Source organism: Eretmochelys imbricata, chromosome 7, assembly GCF_965152235.1.
Source record: "Eretmochelys imbricata isolate rEreImb1 chromosome 7, rEreImb1.hap1, whole genome shotgun sequence".
In the NCBI taxonomy this organism is placed as follows: Eukaryota; Metazoa; Chordata; order Testudines; family Cheloniidae; genus Eretmochelys; species Eretmochelys imbricata.
The window spans coordinates 58,869,621-58,884,557 of record NC_135578.1 but is presented as its reverse complement, the minus strand read 5'-3'; the positions used below and the strand labels follow the sequence as shown (position 1 = coordinate 58,884,557).

General features: G+C 44.9%; 1 protein-coding gene across 1 annotated transcript in view; it reads right to left on the bottom strand.

Annotated features, from left to right (window-relative positions):
- Positions 1–14,937, bottom strand: part of WDFY4 (WDFY family member 4) — a 237,361-nt gene that overhangs the window by 142,159 nt on the left and 80,265 nt on the right. Inside the window, exons 20-26 of the mRNA XM_077822441.1 lie at positions 13,552–13,783; positions 11,038–11,189; positions 7,607–7,718; positions 6,630–6,820; positions 4,656–4,808; positions 2,383–2,456; positions 923–1,084 (exon numbers count right to left, since the gene is read on the bottom strand). Coding sequence (XP_077678567.1) covers positions 923–1,084; positions 2,383–2,456; positions 4,656–4,808; positions 6,630–6,820; positions 7,607–7,718; positions 11,038–11,189; positions 13,552–13,783 — 1,076 coding nt within the window. The remainder of the gene's footprint in view (positions 1–922; positions 1,085–2,382; positions 2,457–4,655; positions 4,809–6,629; positions 6,821–7,606; positions 7,719–11,037; positions 11,190–13,551; positions 13,784–14,937) is intronic.

The window sequence follows — 14,937 nt, the reverse complement described above, 5'->3', positions numbered from 1 at the left end:
ATGACAACATACTTTAGCATTCCCCCAGGTTCAGGACAGTACAGGTCCCCTGTTTTTTAATGATGCTCGGGGCCTGCTGCACGAGCTGCTCTCCTGGAGGCTGTGGGACAGGGGCTGTCTTTATTTGCTCACACTGTACAGCACCATGCACACTGTCAGATCCAAGCAATTAACAATAAATAAAACTTAGTAAGTTGCAGCCACCCTCATCTTTAATAAAGAAAGAGGCTGCCAATAGAGACTGCATGTCCCAGAATGCAATGCTGCATCCGGACCAGAGTGATTTCATTAAAATCAAGATAGAGCTTTGAATGTTGGCCTGTGTCATCTTGGCGGCCCGCACCCCTATGTGTGAGGGTTGTGGACAGCACCGGATGGGTCTCAGCTGGTCTAAAGGGTAGAGACTGACCAGTCTGGGCATGAGCTATCAAATATTGCAGTATTGTGTTTCAAGCAGCTCTTTCCTCAGACAGCAATCAAGGGTTGGAATTCTCTTCTCCAGAAGGTCCCGGCAAAGGCAGTCTCCATGAGATTCAAGAATAAAATGGCCAGTTAGACATCATCTAAGCAACGGGATCAGACACCCATCAGCCTCGGTAATCTTACCTACCTTGACTAGTTCCTTATGCTTTGGGTCATCCCACTGAGGTCAAGGGGCTACCTGCGCTATATTCACTGTAAGGGTCACAACTTGGCCGGGGGTGATTCTCACTCACTTGAACAGGGCTGAATTAAATGCTGAATTGGCTGTCAGTGGAGTTTTCCCCTACGATTCCTTGGAAGGGATCTACAGGGATTCTGTCTTTGTCCAGAGCACCAAGCAGGGCTGGATGTGGCGACTGTGATCACACAATAGGATTCCTGTGCTTGTAGGAGGACTGCTCACTTGTGAGCTGAGAAAATACTGCATGGTTGGGGTTACCTAAGAATGTCTTTGGTGTTGAAATAGCCCTGCAGCAGGTAGGAGAAAATGGTACAGATAGTGGTGACTCGTGAGCAGCTGATCTCGATGTCGTTGAGGAGGAAAACCAGTTTGGGCACCATTTGCATCTGGTAGGCGACTTTGGCATTCCGACATCCATCTCTGCATCAAAGCAAGAGGAACGTTAAAAGCCTTTACTGGAAAGAGCCAATTCTGCCGAGTTTCTGCTAAAAGGGTTCTGCGTTCACTCTTTGTACCACGGACTTCTGACGTTGCCTTGGCAACCAATCAAAACTCCGACAGACAAATTGAATATGTGTCGGAGATGGGGATCTGAAGCCTTCTCAGTGTGTTCCTCCCCCCCACCCCTTTCCCCGGAAACGTCCGCCTTTCAGCGAGTTCAAACAAAACAAAGTTATTGACTTGGAAAGCCCTGAATTGGTGGAAATAAATGCTGTTCTTGTAAAACTCAGCAAGAGACATCAGATGGGATCATGCCTGGCTTTTCAGTGCCAAAAGAATGGAATCTACAGGCCTCATTGGGGCAGCCGGTCTGTCTCGCCCTGTCTCTCCAAAAATATTTAACTCTCTCGTAGAGCTGGTCGGGAAATTATTCTTTCCTCTGTGCAAATTTGGGTTGGGGAAGTTCTTAAAAATCTCAAAATTATTTGGTCTAAATTTCAGTTTTAAACCTGAAATCTTTCATTAACAAAATTGGGGGGGGGGGGATTTCACCCTTGATTAAATGAAAATGTTTTGACTAAAAGGTTTTGGGGTTTTTTTTGGCAAAGATGTTTTCAACCAGCTTCATTACTTTTAAAAAATCAAATGAATAAATAGACATCTGGCTTTCTATTAGGACTTGTCTGTAGTGTATCCAGCATACTTTGGGCACTGAATAAATAACCAATGAAAAATAATAAGCCATCTTCTCCCTCTAAAAGTTGAAGATCTGAAGAATTCTGACATTAAATTGATCTCCCTTTGAGGGCATTACGTCCCGAGATTTGCACTGCAGAATAGCGACTGCTCCAACCAGTCCTTACAGATGCCATTTTCCAGAGCAGTTGTGTGCATAGAGCTAGACTGTAACTACCAAACTCAATCATCTGGACTTGCTGAATGGAAACATGTGAAAAACTTACCATCCAGTCTAATCAGGCAAGATGACCTACTTTCTTTCTCTAAGTGCTATGGGTCAAGTACTCTGCTGGTGTAACCCCACTGAAGACAATGCAATGCCTTCAGCTAGCAATTTGGTCCTATGATTCTGCGACATGGCCAACAGAACCAGTAAATGAAAGCTTGGATTTTCACAGGGCCTTAGAAGAGCTAGTTGCCTGCCATCTTCCATGGATTTTCAATGGGATCTGGGCACATAACTCCTTTAGAGACATTCAGAAATCCCAGCCTAAGCTTATTAGTTCATCCTATCTCTGCCATAGATGCCAACTATGTACCTTGAGGGCCGCAGGATCTCCACAAGATGTGAAAAGAGGGCAAGGTCAAGATTTTCTGGTGCATTTGACCAAAGCTGAAAGACAAATGAAACCAGAGATTTCACAGCTTCTCGAGTTCAGCTCCTTTTTCTCTACTGACATGAGATTAAATAAGTTTTTAAAAAAATCAAACGTGTTTCTGCAGCACATGCCTTCATCCCGAGATCTCAAAGCACTTTACAAACATTAGTGAGGCCTCACAACATCCACATGAGGTAACAGAGTGTGTCTATTACTGATGGTGAAACTGAGGCACAGTGCTATTTGCCTACAGTGAGTTAGTGGCAGAGGAGAATAGAATCCGGTGTCCTGGTTCCCACTTTTTCTTCTCTGACCAACTGATAGCATCCCAACTACACCCATTTGGTTTAAAAACAGATCAGAAAACATGCAACACATACAATCTAGTATGAGTCAGAAATGCCTGGAGGAAGTGTGGCCCAGTGTAAAGCACACTGGCCTGGGACTGAGTGCATTTGGGTTCTGACTCTGTCACTGTTCTGCCATATAAATGAAGTCTCGGTGCCTCCATTTTCCCATCTGCAAAATGGGGACAACAATACTTTCCTTTGTAAAGTGTTGTGGCTGAAAAGTGCTGTATAAAATATATGTATTTTTATACCATGTAAAAGCACATGGATTAAGCTATGTTGGAAAAAATATATATACCATAGAGTACATTTTTAAGTGAACTTAAAATGACATTTTTCAATTTGCATCAAGTGTGTCTTGGATTTAGGGGGAAAGGAGTAAAATAAAGCACAAAAAAAGGATAATTTCAGAAATATGGAAATGAATGATCACGGAGAGAGGGAGAGAAAATATATCTGATCGCACGGTGCACAAAAGCAGGCAAGCTGCAGTTTGCACCCAGATAATGAGCTTCCACAATCACTCTGACTGACATGCCCCAGAGAGATCTGCCATGAGTCTGTCTCTGAAACACGTACTTGTGCAGCCCTGAATAGGGACTATTGCAGGCACTGAGATCACATAACGTGAGCAGAGTAACAGCAGAATGCAGGTGCTTTAGAAGAGAGCTAGAGAACAACTCTAGAGGCTCCTTGTTCTATAAAGATCCTCCTCTATCACATAGCCTGGTCCACCCTGGGGCCTGAACACCAAGAACTCTTCAGATTCAGCTCAGAGGCACATGGACAGCAGCAGGACTGTGGGAACTGGCCTGGTTAATGCTCACAAATGCAGAAGCTTCCTCCTTTGCAGGGGTTTTCTGTGGTCAGAGTTCTCGGTCAGAGTGCAGAACAAGGTGGGTTTATTCAATGAGACTTTTTGTGACAGGTCTGGTAGAGCTGAAACTCTTTGCAGGGGAGCGATCTTTACCAAAGAACAACTCCACACTAAGTGGAGGTTTGAGTGTAGCCTGAGCCTGAATTGCAGGGCACACATGGTAACACACTCAGCCAATCTGGGACTTTCACCTTTTTCTCCCAGGAGAAGTGCCTAAGGAGCCATCCCTGGAAACAAAGCACTGGAAAACGGATTGCAGGGACCAATCCTGCTTTGGCCCAGTAGGTGGAGAGGGGTGAGAATGGAGGGGATGAACTATAGGTCTCTCCCATCACTAATTTCTATGAAACTGGATTCACCCCATCTGAGTGCATGATAGAAGAAATTCACCCCACTGTTAGGATCCCAAAGCAGGGCCCATCCAGCACATAAGCCCCATTTATTGACCCAATCCAGGGTAGTGCTGACAGCACCACCCAGCAGATGCTCATTTACTCACAGAATCCATCCCTAAGCCCTGACTTCAGTGATGTATAGAGCTTTGTACGGGCCCTCTGCCTTGGGGGGAATTTCACCCTACAAGCAGATTCCACGCTCCAGAGTAGGAAACAATCTCATATTTGTTCAGCTCCTGGAATGATCAGGGCACTTGGACAACTGATGACGGGGTGGCAGCACCAACAGGACAAGCAATTAATCCCCAGCCCATCTCAAATTACAAAAATACTATTCTGGATCTGTTGGCTGGAGCAAGACATAAAAATAACTTACTCTCCTTGGGGGAATCTAGAGACAGACCCAAACTGTACTGGAATTCAGACTTCAAACACCCCAGGTCTGGACGGTACTTATATGCAGGGTTTTAGTTCAGACCCACACCGGATAAGTTGTAGCCTTCTCATCAGATACAGCCACAGAACTAAGTTTATACTCTAGAGCCTCCTTTAATATAGCTAAGAGAACACATACAATATTTGTAGCTTTACCTCAAAGTTACTGAGAACGTATTGGAATGCACTGTAGTTCTTTATAGTCGAGGATTCCAAGCCCAGCTCTGCCGTGCCTGCTATGGAGAGCACCAGCTGTAAAATCCTGTTGTTTAGCAGCTTTGTCTTCCTCCTTAGTAGGTACGCCAGGAGCTGAAAAGAGTTATTGTGCATTCATTGAGCCCAAAAGCTGTCGAAAGCACAGTAGAAAATACAGTCTGCCTCACTGACCTTATAGCATATTATCCAGCGTTATTACTAAACATGACATGCCCAGCACACTCCAGACACAGTATTCATACATGCAGCATAAGACTGTCACTTCAAGCAGTGAGTGAAGTTTTTAAATATACATTGAAAATGTGGGGGATTGTAATTGGCAGGCTGGCTTGCAGGAGGAATTTAACAGCAGAGCAGGAGTATTTTTGGATAAGAAGCAGTAGGAAGGAGTGAAACACATATAAACTTGTGCTGCAGGAAAGTTACCAAGAACAACGTGTGAATACACATGGAGAGCTCACTACACTGTTACTCATGTTATTAGTTGTTTGTGAGAGGAGCAGATCAAAAAATTCAAATTTCAAATTTTATTTATGAGAAACAGGGACACGTTTTTGTGAAAATTTTCTCGTTTTTCAACTGGGTCTAGTCGTGAGTGTTTGGGTGATCGCTGCTGTATCTGGAAAGTGTTCAAGAAGCTCCTGAGTTTCAGGAAAGTTAGAAGGAAGGATTATTCACCCAGAAATATGCACCAGAAAGTGTGTATGTGAGTAATTCACCATTGATTAGTCTCCCAATTAGAAAGCTTCAGCAATCCAAACAAAGAGCAAAAACAATTCCATGTGACACAGGTAACCAATCGCGTAGACTGAACAACATATAGCAAAGAGTCAAGAATCCAGAGTCTGACAAACTGCAAAAACTGGCAAACACTTACAAATAATGAAGACAGTCACAGGAATCAGGATCAGATGGGGAAAATGGGCTAAATCCATCAGATCATTCATTCACAATGAATAATTCAGCCAGCTCTAACATTCATTCAAATAATGCAGTGTGTTTTTCCAGATCCAGGGGGTCCTCTCTGTTGCTCTTTTAAAGATACCTTCTATGCGCAGTAGGACTAATTATTTATTGAGATCTCTCTTTATCTTGGGTGACACCAATCATTTCACTTACCCAATGACACACACTGCTGAAACTGCAGACTTGCACCTGATTTCCACCCCAAAGTACAGTAGAATATACATCATCATCTTCTTCCACAAGCCAGACCCCAAGTTCATTCAAAACTCTGGGAGCCAACCTACTTTTGAGGTTGCACGGTACCGAAAGCTGAGTTTGGGGCAGCTCAAATGTTACATCCTGAGATGCAGACTACATTTTTGCCTCAGCCCAGTTCCTAGCAAAAAAAAGACCCTCCACAATTATCACTAACCGTCCCCATTACTGGCAGGCTCAGCAGAGAGAAGTTGAGGACTTCACAGGCCATGGAGAAGGAACAGAGCTCTTGCCCTAAAAGCAGTTTTCCGGATGAGGGTTGAAGTATGCTGACAGAGGGCAGTACTTGGGGGGAGTTTGCACAGCTGCTGCCTATGCATTACCTGCTCTGTGGGTAAGGTCTTAATACAATGGCCAGTGTGACACCTTCCATTATCGTAACAAGTAAGCGAAGATGCTGTGAATCTTCTGAAGATTGTGAGTCTCATTGGCTGTGTCTGGGAGTGAGCTCTGCCTGGCTGTTTTCACCAGCAGCAGCTGAGCTGTGATGGAGATGATGGGCACAGGATTTAGGGCTCAGTCCTGCAGGTCTTACTCTCAGGCTTTCCATGGGACTAACCTTAAGGGCTGTAGGCCTTTAATGCCTCACTCCCATTAGCTGCAATGGCCTTTGGGCCAGGCCCTCAGAGAGGCCGAGAACACATAATGCAAGTGAGGCAAACAGCACCTGAAACCAGAGGGGCTCATTCTCACCTGGTATCCGCCGATGTGGCTCATCAGCTTCTCACTCATGGGACTGCGGTTCAGGACGGAGTTCAGGACTTTGACTGCGGCGTACATCGCATGGTCATCCCGGGCCATGGCAATGAGGCCTAGCAGAATAGCTGGGCCACCAATAAAGTTCAGGCTGTTAGCTGCTGGGCAAGACTGGAACACTCGTACGCCTGGGGAGAGACCAACAGTTACTAATCCATGCACCGACATGGAACAAATCTAGAGCTGGACATTAATGGACACATGACTGCAGTACAACAGAGACACCCTGTTACCATGCTGCATCTCTGGGCAGGGGAGAACTTTCATCCCGAGAGCAGACTGCAGTAAATCTCGGAATTCTACTGCATCTGAAAGTGAGGGTGGTGCGTTTGCTAAAACAACCCAACCAAGAGAGAGATGGGTCTGAGCAACAACGCCTGAATTGGGATCAGAACTCCAGAGAAAGACAATCTGCAATGTTAGTGCTGGCCATTATTGTCAGGGTAGGGACCAGCCGTGAAGCTGGGTTCTAGATCTGAATCTCTCCCACGTTCAAGGTTATTCTGAGCCAGGGTTTTGGTTTGGGCTCATCTTTAAGAAAACGCAGCATAAGAGAGATGAAGAGAAATGAAACTGCAAGAGGAAAAGGTAGAAATGCCATTAACTAATTGAGTCTGGCAAAAGGACTCATTGCTCTACAGCATGTGACCATGACATCATTCCCAATGATGCCTATGAGACTTTGGAGACACATCCATTACATATATCTGAACAAGATCACTACCAAATGCCTTGAAGCTTAAGGCATTAGAGGCAAGTTATGCCCTCAGATACACATACATGCTGGGATCCCATTGATTACATTGGGAGTCCTATGTACACATTTCAGGACAGAACATATAAACGTCTGAAGATCCAGTCTGACTAGCCCCAGCTCTCATGTTCTACTTTTCCATTCCCCAATTTGTACTTACCAAATTGGCCCACAGCCACCGATCCAATAGTTCGTAAGGGACCAGCGAGGTGTCCAGCAATGTTTGTAGCCAGGAAAACCGGTGTTGAACTGTCACGAGAGATGATCCCCATCTAAAATAGACCAAAGAGACCTCGTAGGAAACATTGTTGGAGGTTAAATTGGGGGTTGGGGAGCAGAGAAGGAAGCAAGGAATCGGGGATTGTATTTGTTTGGGATTATTTTAGTATTTTTAGACCATCATAGAACATTTCATGTACAAAGATAAACTGTTGATCAAAATGAATAACACAAGGGGATTCAAAGTCAGAACTGCTCATCCAGCCCAAATATCTCCTCCAGCTCCGCCACACATGCCCCTTACTGTTCCTGCTGTGGGTACTGCATTGCAAGGGACTCAGAACAGCAATGTGGATAGCCTATAGTATACGCTTCAAACCCCAGGGACAGCTGAGTGAAATGAGGCACCCAGTGAGAGAGTGCACTCCCCCTTCCAGGGCCAATCAGGCACTGACAATCAGACCCGCCTGGGTATGATCAAGGAGGTCCCTGCCTCACTGAAACAGGAAAGGCTGCTGAGCAGCAAGGAGAGGACTAGAGGCCACCCGGCTCACAGGGACTCATCAGACCAGGCTCAGAGACTTTGCTGGAGGATGTTGAGTTGAGGTGTTTTAACCAGGGGTCCTGACTGCTGAGGAGTAAGGGCCTCTCTACCTGTTTTACAAACGTTCCCTCCATGAGACTTTATTAAAGGAGACATACTCATTTGGATTAGTGGGTTTGGTTTTGTTCCCCTGGCCTCCAGGGGCACACCAGCACAGCACACCCCCTCACACAGCCTTAGGCATGAATAACCCGGCTTCTGTCATTATTTCAAGCCAGGATTTTTACATTGCCTGAGCACTGTCAGAGCTCAAGCTGTATGTCCCTCTCCAGCTAAAACGAAAACATGGAGAAGATGGAGTTCAGGTCAAGAGTGCTCGCCGGTAACTTAAGGGTAAAAAACCTTTGGAAATTAGAGTTAAGGTACCCAAACAGCCATACTGAGCCCAGTGTTGACTCTACTAAGATCCAAAGCTTCTTCCTCTGGATTTAAGAAGTCTTCCGGCAGCAAAATCTGGGAGTGGGGGAGGAATCAGGACTTCAAGCCTGATTTTAAATGACTTAAGGTCCATTGTTACAAATCTTCGGTCCATTAACTGTCACATGGTAGCATTCTCTTTTAGTATCTTGTTGAGTGCTCATGTATGAAATTGTTTGACAAAAAGAAAATTCCTAGGCAAAAAACTTTTTGTTAAACAGAGAAGGGATGTGCAGAGCAATCAGGGAAGCTACCTAAGAACCATAGACTTATAGGATGTGGGAGGCTAAGGAAAGTTTGTGGGGCTGAGGAGCCCTGTACACATTGGGCTGAGGATGAGGGAAATCCTGGAGAACTTAGCATATCTGTAGAGCTACAGGAGTCCCTGGGGAGGTTAGTCCACTACTCCCACACTGCTGCAGTGGGCTGCAGCTTCCTCACAATTCACTGCACTCATAGTAGCTCACGGATGTGACGCAGTGCATCCTTCTCCACCATTTCCTGGAGTCTCCACCATTTCCCTTTCCCTCACATTTGGAACAAAGAGATTCTCTTGGTGGAAGACACCACCATACCTAACCCCCTAGGCATGGAACGGTTCTGCTCTGTACCCATTGTTGGAGGAGCTGGTGGTGGTAAAGGGTGTGTAGACATCCAGAGTCTGCTACCATCTGGCTCCCCCATGTAGAACACTGCAGATAATACCCCACCTGACATTTGTGGGTGAGGGACTTGAAGACTGTCACTGAGGAAATACCGTAGTGTTTGTACTCTAATGCCTCTCATCAGACTCCCCTGGGGGCTAGACTGTGGCTGGATGAAGGGATGGTCAGGCGTCTCAGATGCAGAGGCATGAGCCAATCAAGTGTTTTTTCCTCCTGGCATCACTCCAGAGCAGAGTTAAGGTTGTTAGAGAGCTTTAACTGTGCATCCCTTACATTGCCATGTCTGCATTTCTTTTAAGAGTAACTTGCATCCTGAATCATGAGAGTTTGTAATAGTTCACTTGGGGATAATTACAAAACACCTGTAACGTTTTTAACCCCTAAGTTATCGATATACACTCAATTTCAACTCCAGTTTTAACATATAGTTTTTGGCCTAGGAATTTTCTTTTTGTCAAACAATTTCATACATGAGCACTCAACAAGATACTAAAAGAGAATGCTACCACGTGACAGTTAATGGATCGAAGATTTGTAACAATGGACCTTAAATCATTTAAAAATTACAGTCATATGACGTAACCCCCAGGCCATAAACCAACCACTAATTGACTGAGATCAAGAAAAAAAGGCTCCTATGGGCAAGTTATTCCATAATTTTGTTTTATGAAATTTTTGCACCTTCTTCTGACACATGTGGTGCTAACCGCTGTCAGATATAGGGTACTGAGTTAGATGTACCATAGCCTTGATCCACTATGGTGATTTTTATGCTCCCTGTGTTCTTATGATACAAACATTTGGTTTATTGGACAAATGTACCAACCCAGTTTGTTGGTTATTAGACAACATTTTTTAATATTGATCTGCTCTAGGAATTATTTGGGGGGAACATCTCTGGCCTGTAATACAGGAGGTCAGATTAGATGGTCACAAGATGATCCTTTCTAGCCTTGGAATCTATGAATAGACCTGGATGAATTTTTTCAAGCAAACAGAAATTTTGCCAAAAATGCATTTTTCAGGACTCCAAAACTATTTCGGGTCCAATTTAGTAAATAGTTTCAGCTGAAAAAAAGTCAATATGTTTTGTTTTGCAGTTTTTAAAACAAGCCATTTTGACATTTCATTTCGTCATGCTATTTTTGACTCAAAACAACATTTTACTTAGAAAATGTCCTTTTAAAATGTCAACCATGATTTGAAAATATTATTTTGAGTAGACATTTGAAGGATTTCATTTGACCTGGCCAATTTTTGTTTGTTTGTTTGTTTTTCATTTAATCAAGAACAATAGGAAACAATTCTGTTTCTGTTTGAAATAAAACAGGGTATTTTTATTTTTCGGTTTGACCATCAAACCCCAAAACCAATTGTTTGCTCAGCTCTAGTTCTCAATTACATAGCAGCCTTTGGTGCGCATAGTGTTTAAGAAGACAAGTTTCCTCCTGTAATGTAAATTGGTTCGAATCTCCTCTCGCTTCCTTCGATGCAAATCAGGAGTAACTCCGCTGAAATGAATGGATTTATATTAGTGTAAATTTGGTGTACATGGGAAGAGACTGAGATCCAGGAATTCAGGGAAAGCACCAGAGCGAGGAAGTTACAACAAAACCAGAGACTTTGCTCCAAGAAAATCTAAATGCAGAGGTGCCTGGCTGAAAGCAAAGGAAGAGAGCCTGTGACCTCTTTGGCGATCAGCCGACCGTCCACTTCATTGTAGCAGCTCTTTATGTCTTGGATGGTGGTGGTAGATGAGCAGATGGCGTTGATCCCAAATGAAATTCTCTCCTCTGCAACCAAGGCTGTGAGCTGAGGCTCTTTGGAGTGACCATTAGCTAAAACAAGAGAGACTTTTAAACCCATGAGCAATTTCACATTCTCGGCCCGTGAGACTAAAACAGGTAAGTGGATAAAATGTGGGGGAGAAGGGGGCGTTTAGAAAGGGCTCCACTTTGATCTAACCAGAACCAGAACTGTATCTACATCTTTGCAGCCCAGAAGCTGGAGCTTGCCAGCATGCGCACCAGTAGGAGCTGCACTCAGCTTTTCTCCACTGGAAACTGCTCTTCGCAGATCTTACCACCAGCATCTCCATGAACCCAAGAGTTGAGAGCACGACACACAGTGCAGGTTTCATTAAGGAGGTGTCTGTCACTATATAATTATTCTCATAGGATAAATCCTTGCTTCTCCACACGATCCAAGTAAAGAGCTGGGCAGTGGAACCACACCATGAAGGACTTTCCACACCCACCCTCTGAGAGCTGTGGAATGGTTTACCCCATAGCGATTATACCCTGTTCTCCAAGTGATTCCGAAGACCTGTGCTTGGAAACTGTCAGGTCACTGGGTTCCCGGATTTGACTACACCTCACTTGTTACACAGTAGTCTCCCCCTTCTTGGGGAGAGGAGGTGGTGCATCACGGCCGTCACATGGCCATGGAACATCACGGGAAATGAAGTCTGGCTGGGGATCCCAGTCTGTAGAGGAGAATGGGAGCACGAGGCTCCCAAACAACAACTCCCACAAGGCACTGCTGCAGGATCAAAATATTTTGGCTGAAATAGTTTGATTTTCAGGCATTCAATTTTTTGACCCAAAAAAAAAAAAAAAAGAAATCCAAGCTTTCCCTGGAAAGCAGACATTTTACATGAAAAATGTTTTGTTATAAAAAAACTCAATTTTCCATTGAAAACCAGTTTTGATGAAAAATTTCACCCCTCCCGTACCCTTTGCTTTAGGCTGCAGCTTCAGCAGATGGGTTTGTTCCACTCTTTTCAAGTGGGAGAAGACATCCCCAGCCCACTGACTTCCTAATGCAGAGGTGGATACACTCAGCAGTTGAACAAGCAGCAATCAATAACTAAAATGTACTGGAGATGCTCTGTCTGCCTGTTTAATAATTGAAGCTAACAGTATACTTTAGTTAAAAAGCTTCTTCATTAAATTGAATGTAACTTTGTGCTCCCTGCCTCCTGCTCTCTCCCCCGCTGTGTTGCACCACTCTCCTCTGAGGGCCTGTGCAGCTAAGGAGATTGCTGTTTCCTTTTCTGCTATGTTTTTGTCTAGCACTGCACATCCCAGTTACAAAGGTTCTTCCTTAATGTCTGCCTCACCCAGACTGTAGTCTCCATAAATAACAAGATGCCCACAGAAAATGAAGAGGGTTGGTCCTGTGATCAAGTCACTGAGCTGGAACTCAGGAGACAGAGTTCTAGTCTGGGCTAGGGGAGATTGGCATTCAATTCCAGCTCCGCCACAAAAATCCCGTGTAACCCCAGGCAAGTCACTTAGGCCTGGTCTGCTCTGGCAGCAGTGTGTAAGATACACGCCCCAGTGAAAAGCAGGCTGCTTCCACACTGCAGCGTATAGCTACACGAGGCAGTGAAAGGCTCCAGCAGCCGGGGGAGGGAGCAGTGAAAGGCTCCGGCAACAGGGAGGCAGCACGACTCTATACTGCTAAAAACAGCTGTATGGATAGGGGAGGCATGGCTGGGGTGTGTAGCTAGCCATGTAGGGTATACACCCTAGGGTTCTGGTGTCTCTGTACTCTACTCGCCTAAGCAGTGCCTCACCATCTATGCTGCGATTTATACCCATGTTAGGGGGGCGTCTAGTGTCTCTACTCAACATGCCACTGACACCATAGACATAGCCTGAGTCTCTCTCGGCTTCAGTTCCCACGGGTCACATGAGGATAGAAGCACTAACCTACCCAACAGGGTGTGGGGGGAGGGATTCTGAGGAGAAATACACTGATGATTGTGAAGAGCTCAGATACTATGGCGATGAGGGGCATAGAGGCATGACAGATCAATCAATCTTAATTAATTCTTGACTCTGTCACAGATGTCCTGGGCGAGTCACTTAGAGCCAGATATTGAAAAGTATCTAGGTGTCTGAAGATGCAGATAGGAATTCCGGCATTCTTGAAAACCCCACTAGGTCCCTAACTCCTAGCGGAGGCCTCTCTGTGCCTCAGTTTGCCCTGTAAAATGGGGATAATTATTAAGGAACTTCATTCCACTCACTCTCAGCTGTCCTGTCTATTTAGATCATAAGGCCTTATTACACGTCCAGCACAACGAGGCCCCATCTTGTTGGAGGCCTCTAGGCACACTGATAATGTTAATAATGGATGATAATAATAAACCACGGCAGATGTCCAGTGCAGCACGTCAGAGTCCCCGCTTACCTGGAAGCTGCACTGCTTGGAAGTTGCTGAAGTACCGGGGCCCGAGCTTGTTAATCACCTCCACCGTTTCCCCAGAGATCGACTCTTCAAACAAGTACGTCGGGCCCAGGCGCCAAGCCAAGGAGGACTTCTGTTTCCAAACGCGGGGGGTAGCTATATAGCCATAGATGTCGACGAAGGAGGATGGTTCCATGGAAATAGTGTTCCCGGGTAAGGGCTGTATGTACTGCATCTGCGCCAGAGAAAGAATTCACTTGTGTATCTGCGGAGCTGTAGGGCCTCAGCCCAGCAAGATACTGTCTGTCCTCATCCCCTCTGAAGTCAAGGGAAGTCACAGGTGCTCTGCATGTGACGTCACAGGATTAGGTCCTTACTTGCTGAAAATCCCAGTTACATAAGGACTGACATTAACACGAGGAACCACACTGTTTCACTCAGAGAAGACATAACCACATCAGGCCAAAGTCATCCCTGGTACAATCACACTGACTTGAGCAGGTTTCCACCAGGGATTAATTTGGTCCACTCTTTGCAGCACTTAAACTAGGCTTTTGTAACCTAGTCACCTGATACATCTGGTCTCTCCTTCCTGGAACAAGATAACAGGTAGACCCCTAGTGGGATCAACAGTCTCCAAAGAGTGTTCTGTGTGCTATCGGTGACCTACAGTACACTTCCAGCGATCTGTGAAGACCTTCTGATTCCCATGGGCCTGCTAAATCACCTCTTTGTTCTCAGCTGCTAAAGAGCAGCAAAGAAGCAAAATCGACATTAAATACTTCCCTGATGCTAGATATCCATGTCAGCAATTACTATAGTTGTAACAAGGATGTTCAATAATGAGTTTTGGGTTCCTAACTCCTTAAGCAACTTGGAAATCCTGGTGTTGGCCTCCAGGAATCAGCTGTCACTCTACATGACTATTTAAAGCCCCAGTCCTGCAACGTGTTCCATTTGTGCAGATCCCTGCTCCTGCACCCCATCAACTTCAACAGGGCTATTTGCCAGGGGTAGATCAAGTTACAGAACCGGGGCTTATCATTTAATAACTTGTCAATTTTCAGCTTTGATCGTAATCGAGTCAACATTGCAGCTGGGCTCTGAGGAAGGCTAGTCAACTACAATGCAGCAAAAAAGTTAAGATGCCTTTTTGGACTCTGAGGAGCAATTCTATTGTGCTCCTCTAGATTATAAAATCTAGACTGAGATCTAGATCATCTAAAATGTAAAATCTCCTGGGCAGGGACTATGTACTACTCTGTGTTTGTACAGCTCCTAGCACAGCAGGGCCCTGTTCTTGGTTAGTCCCTCCCTAGGCTCTACTATAATTAACAACTTAATAGATAATTATTTTAGAGCTGAGATTTTCAAAAGCATCGTAGTGAT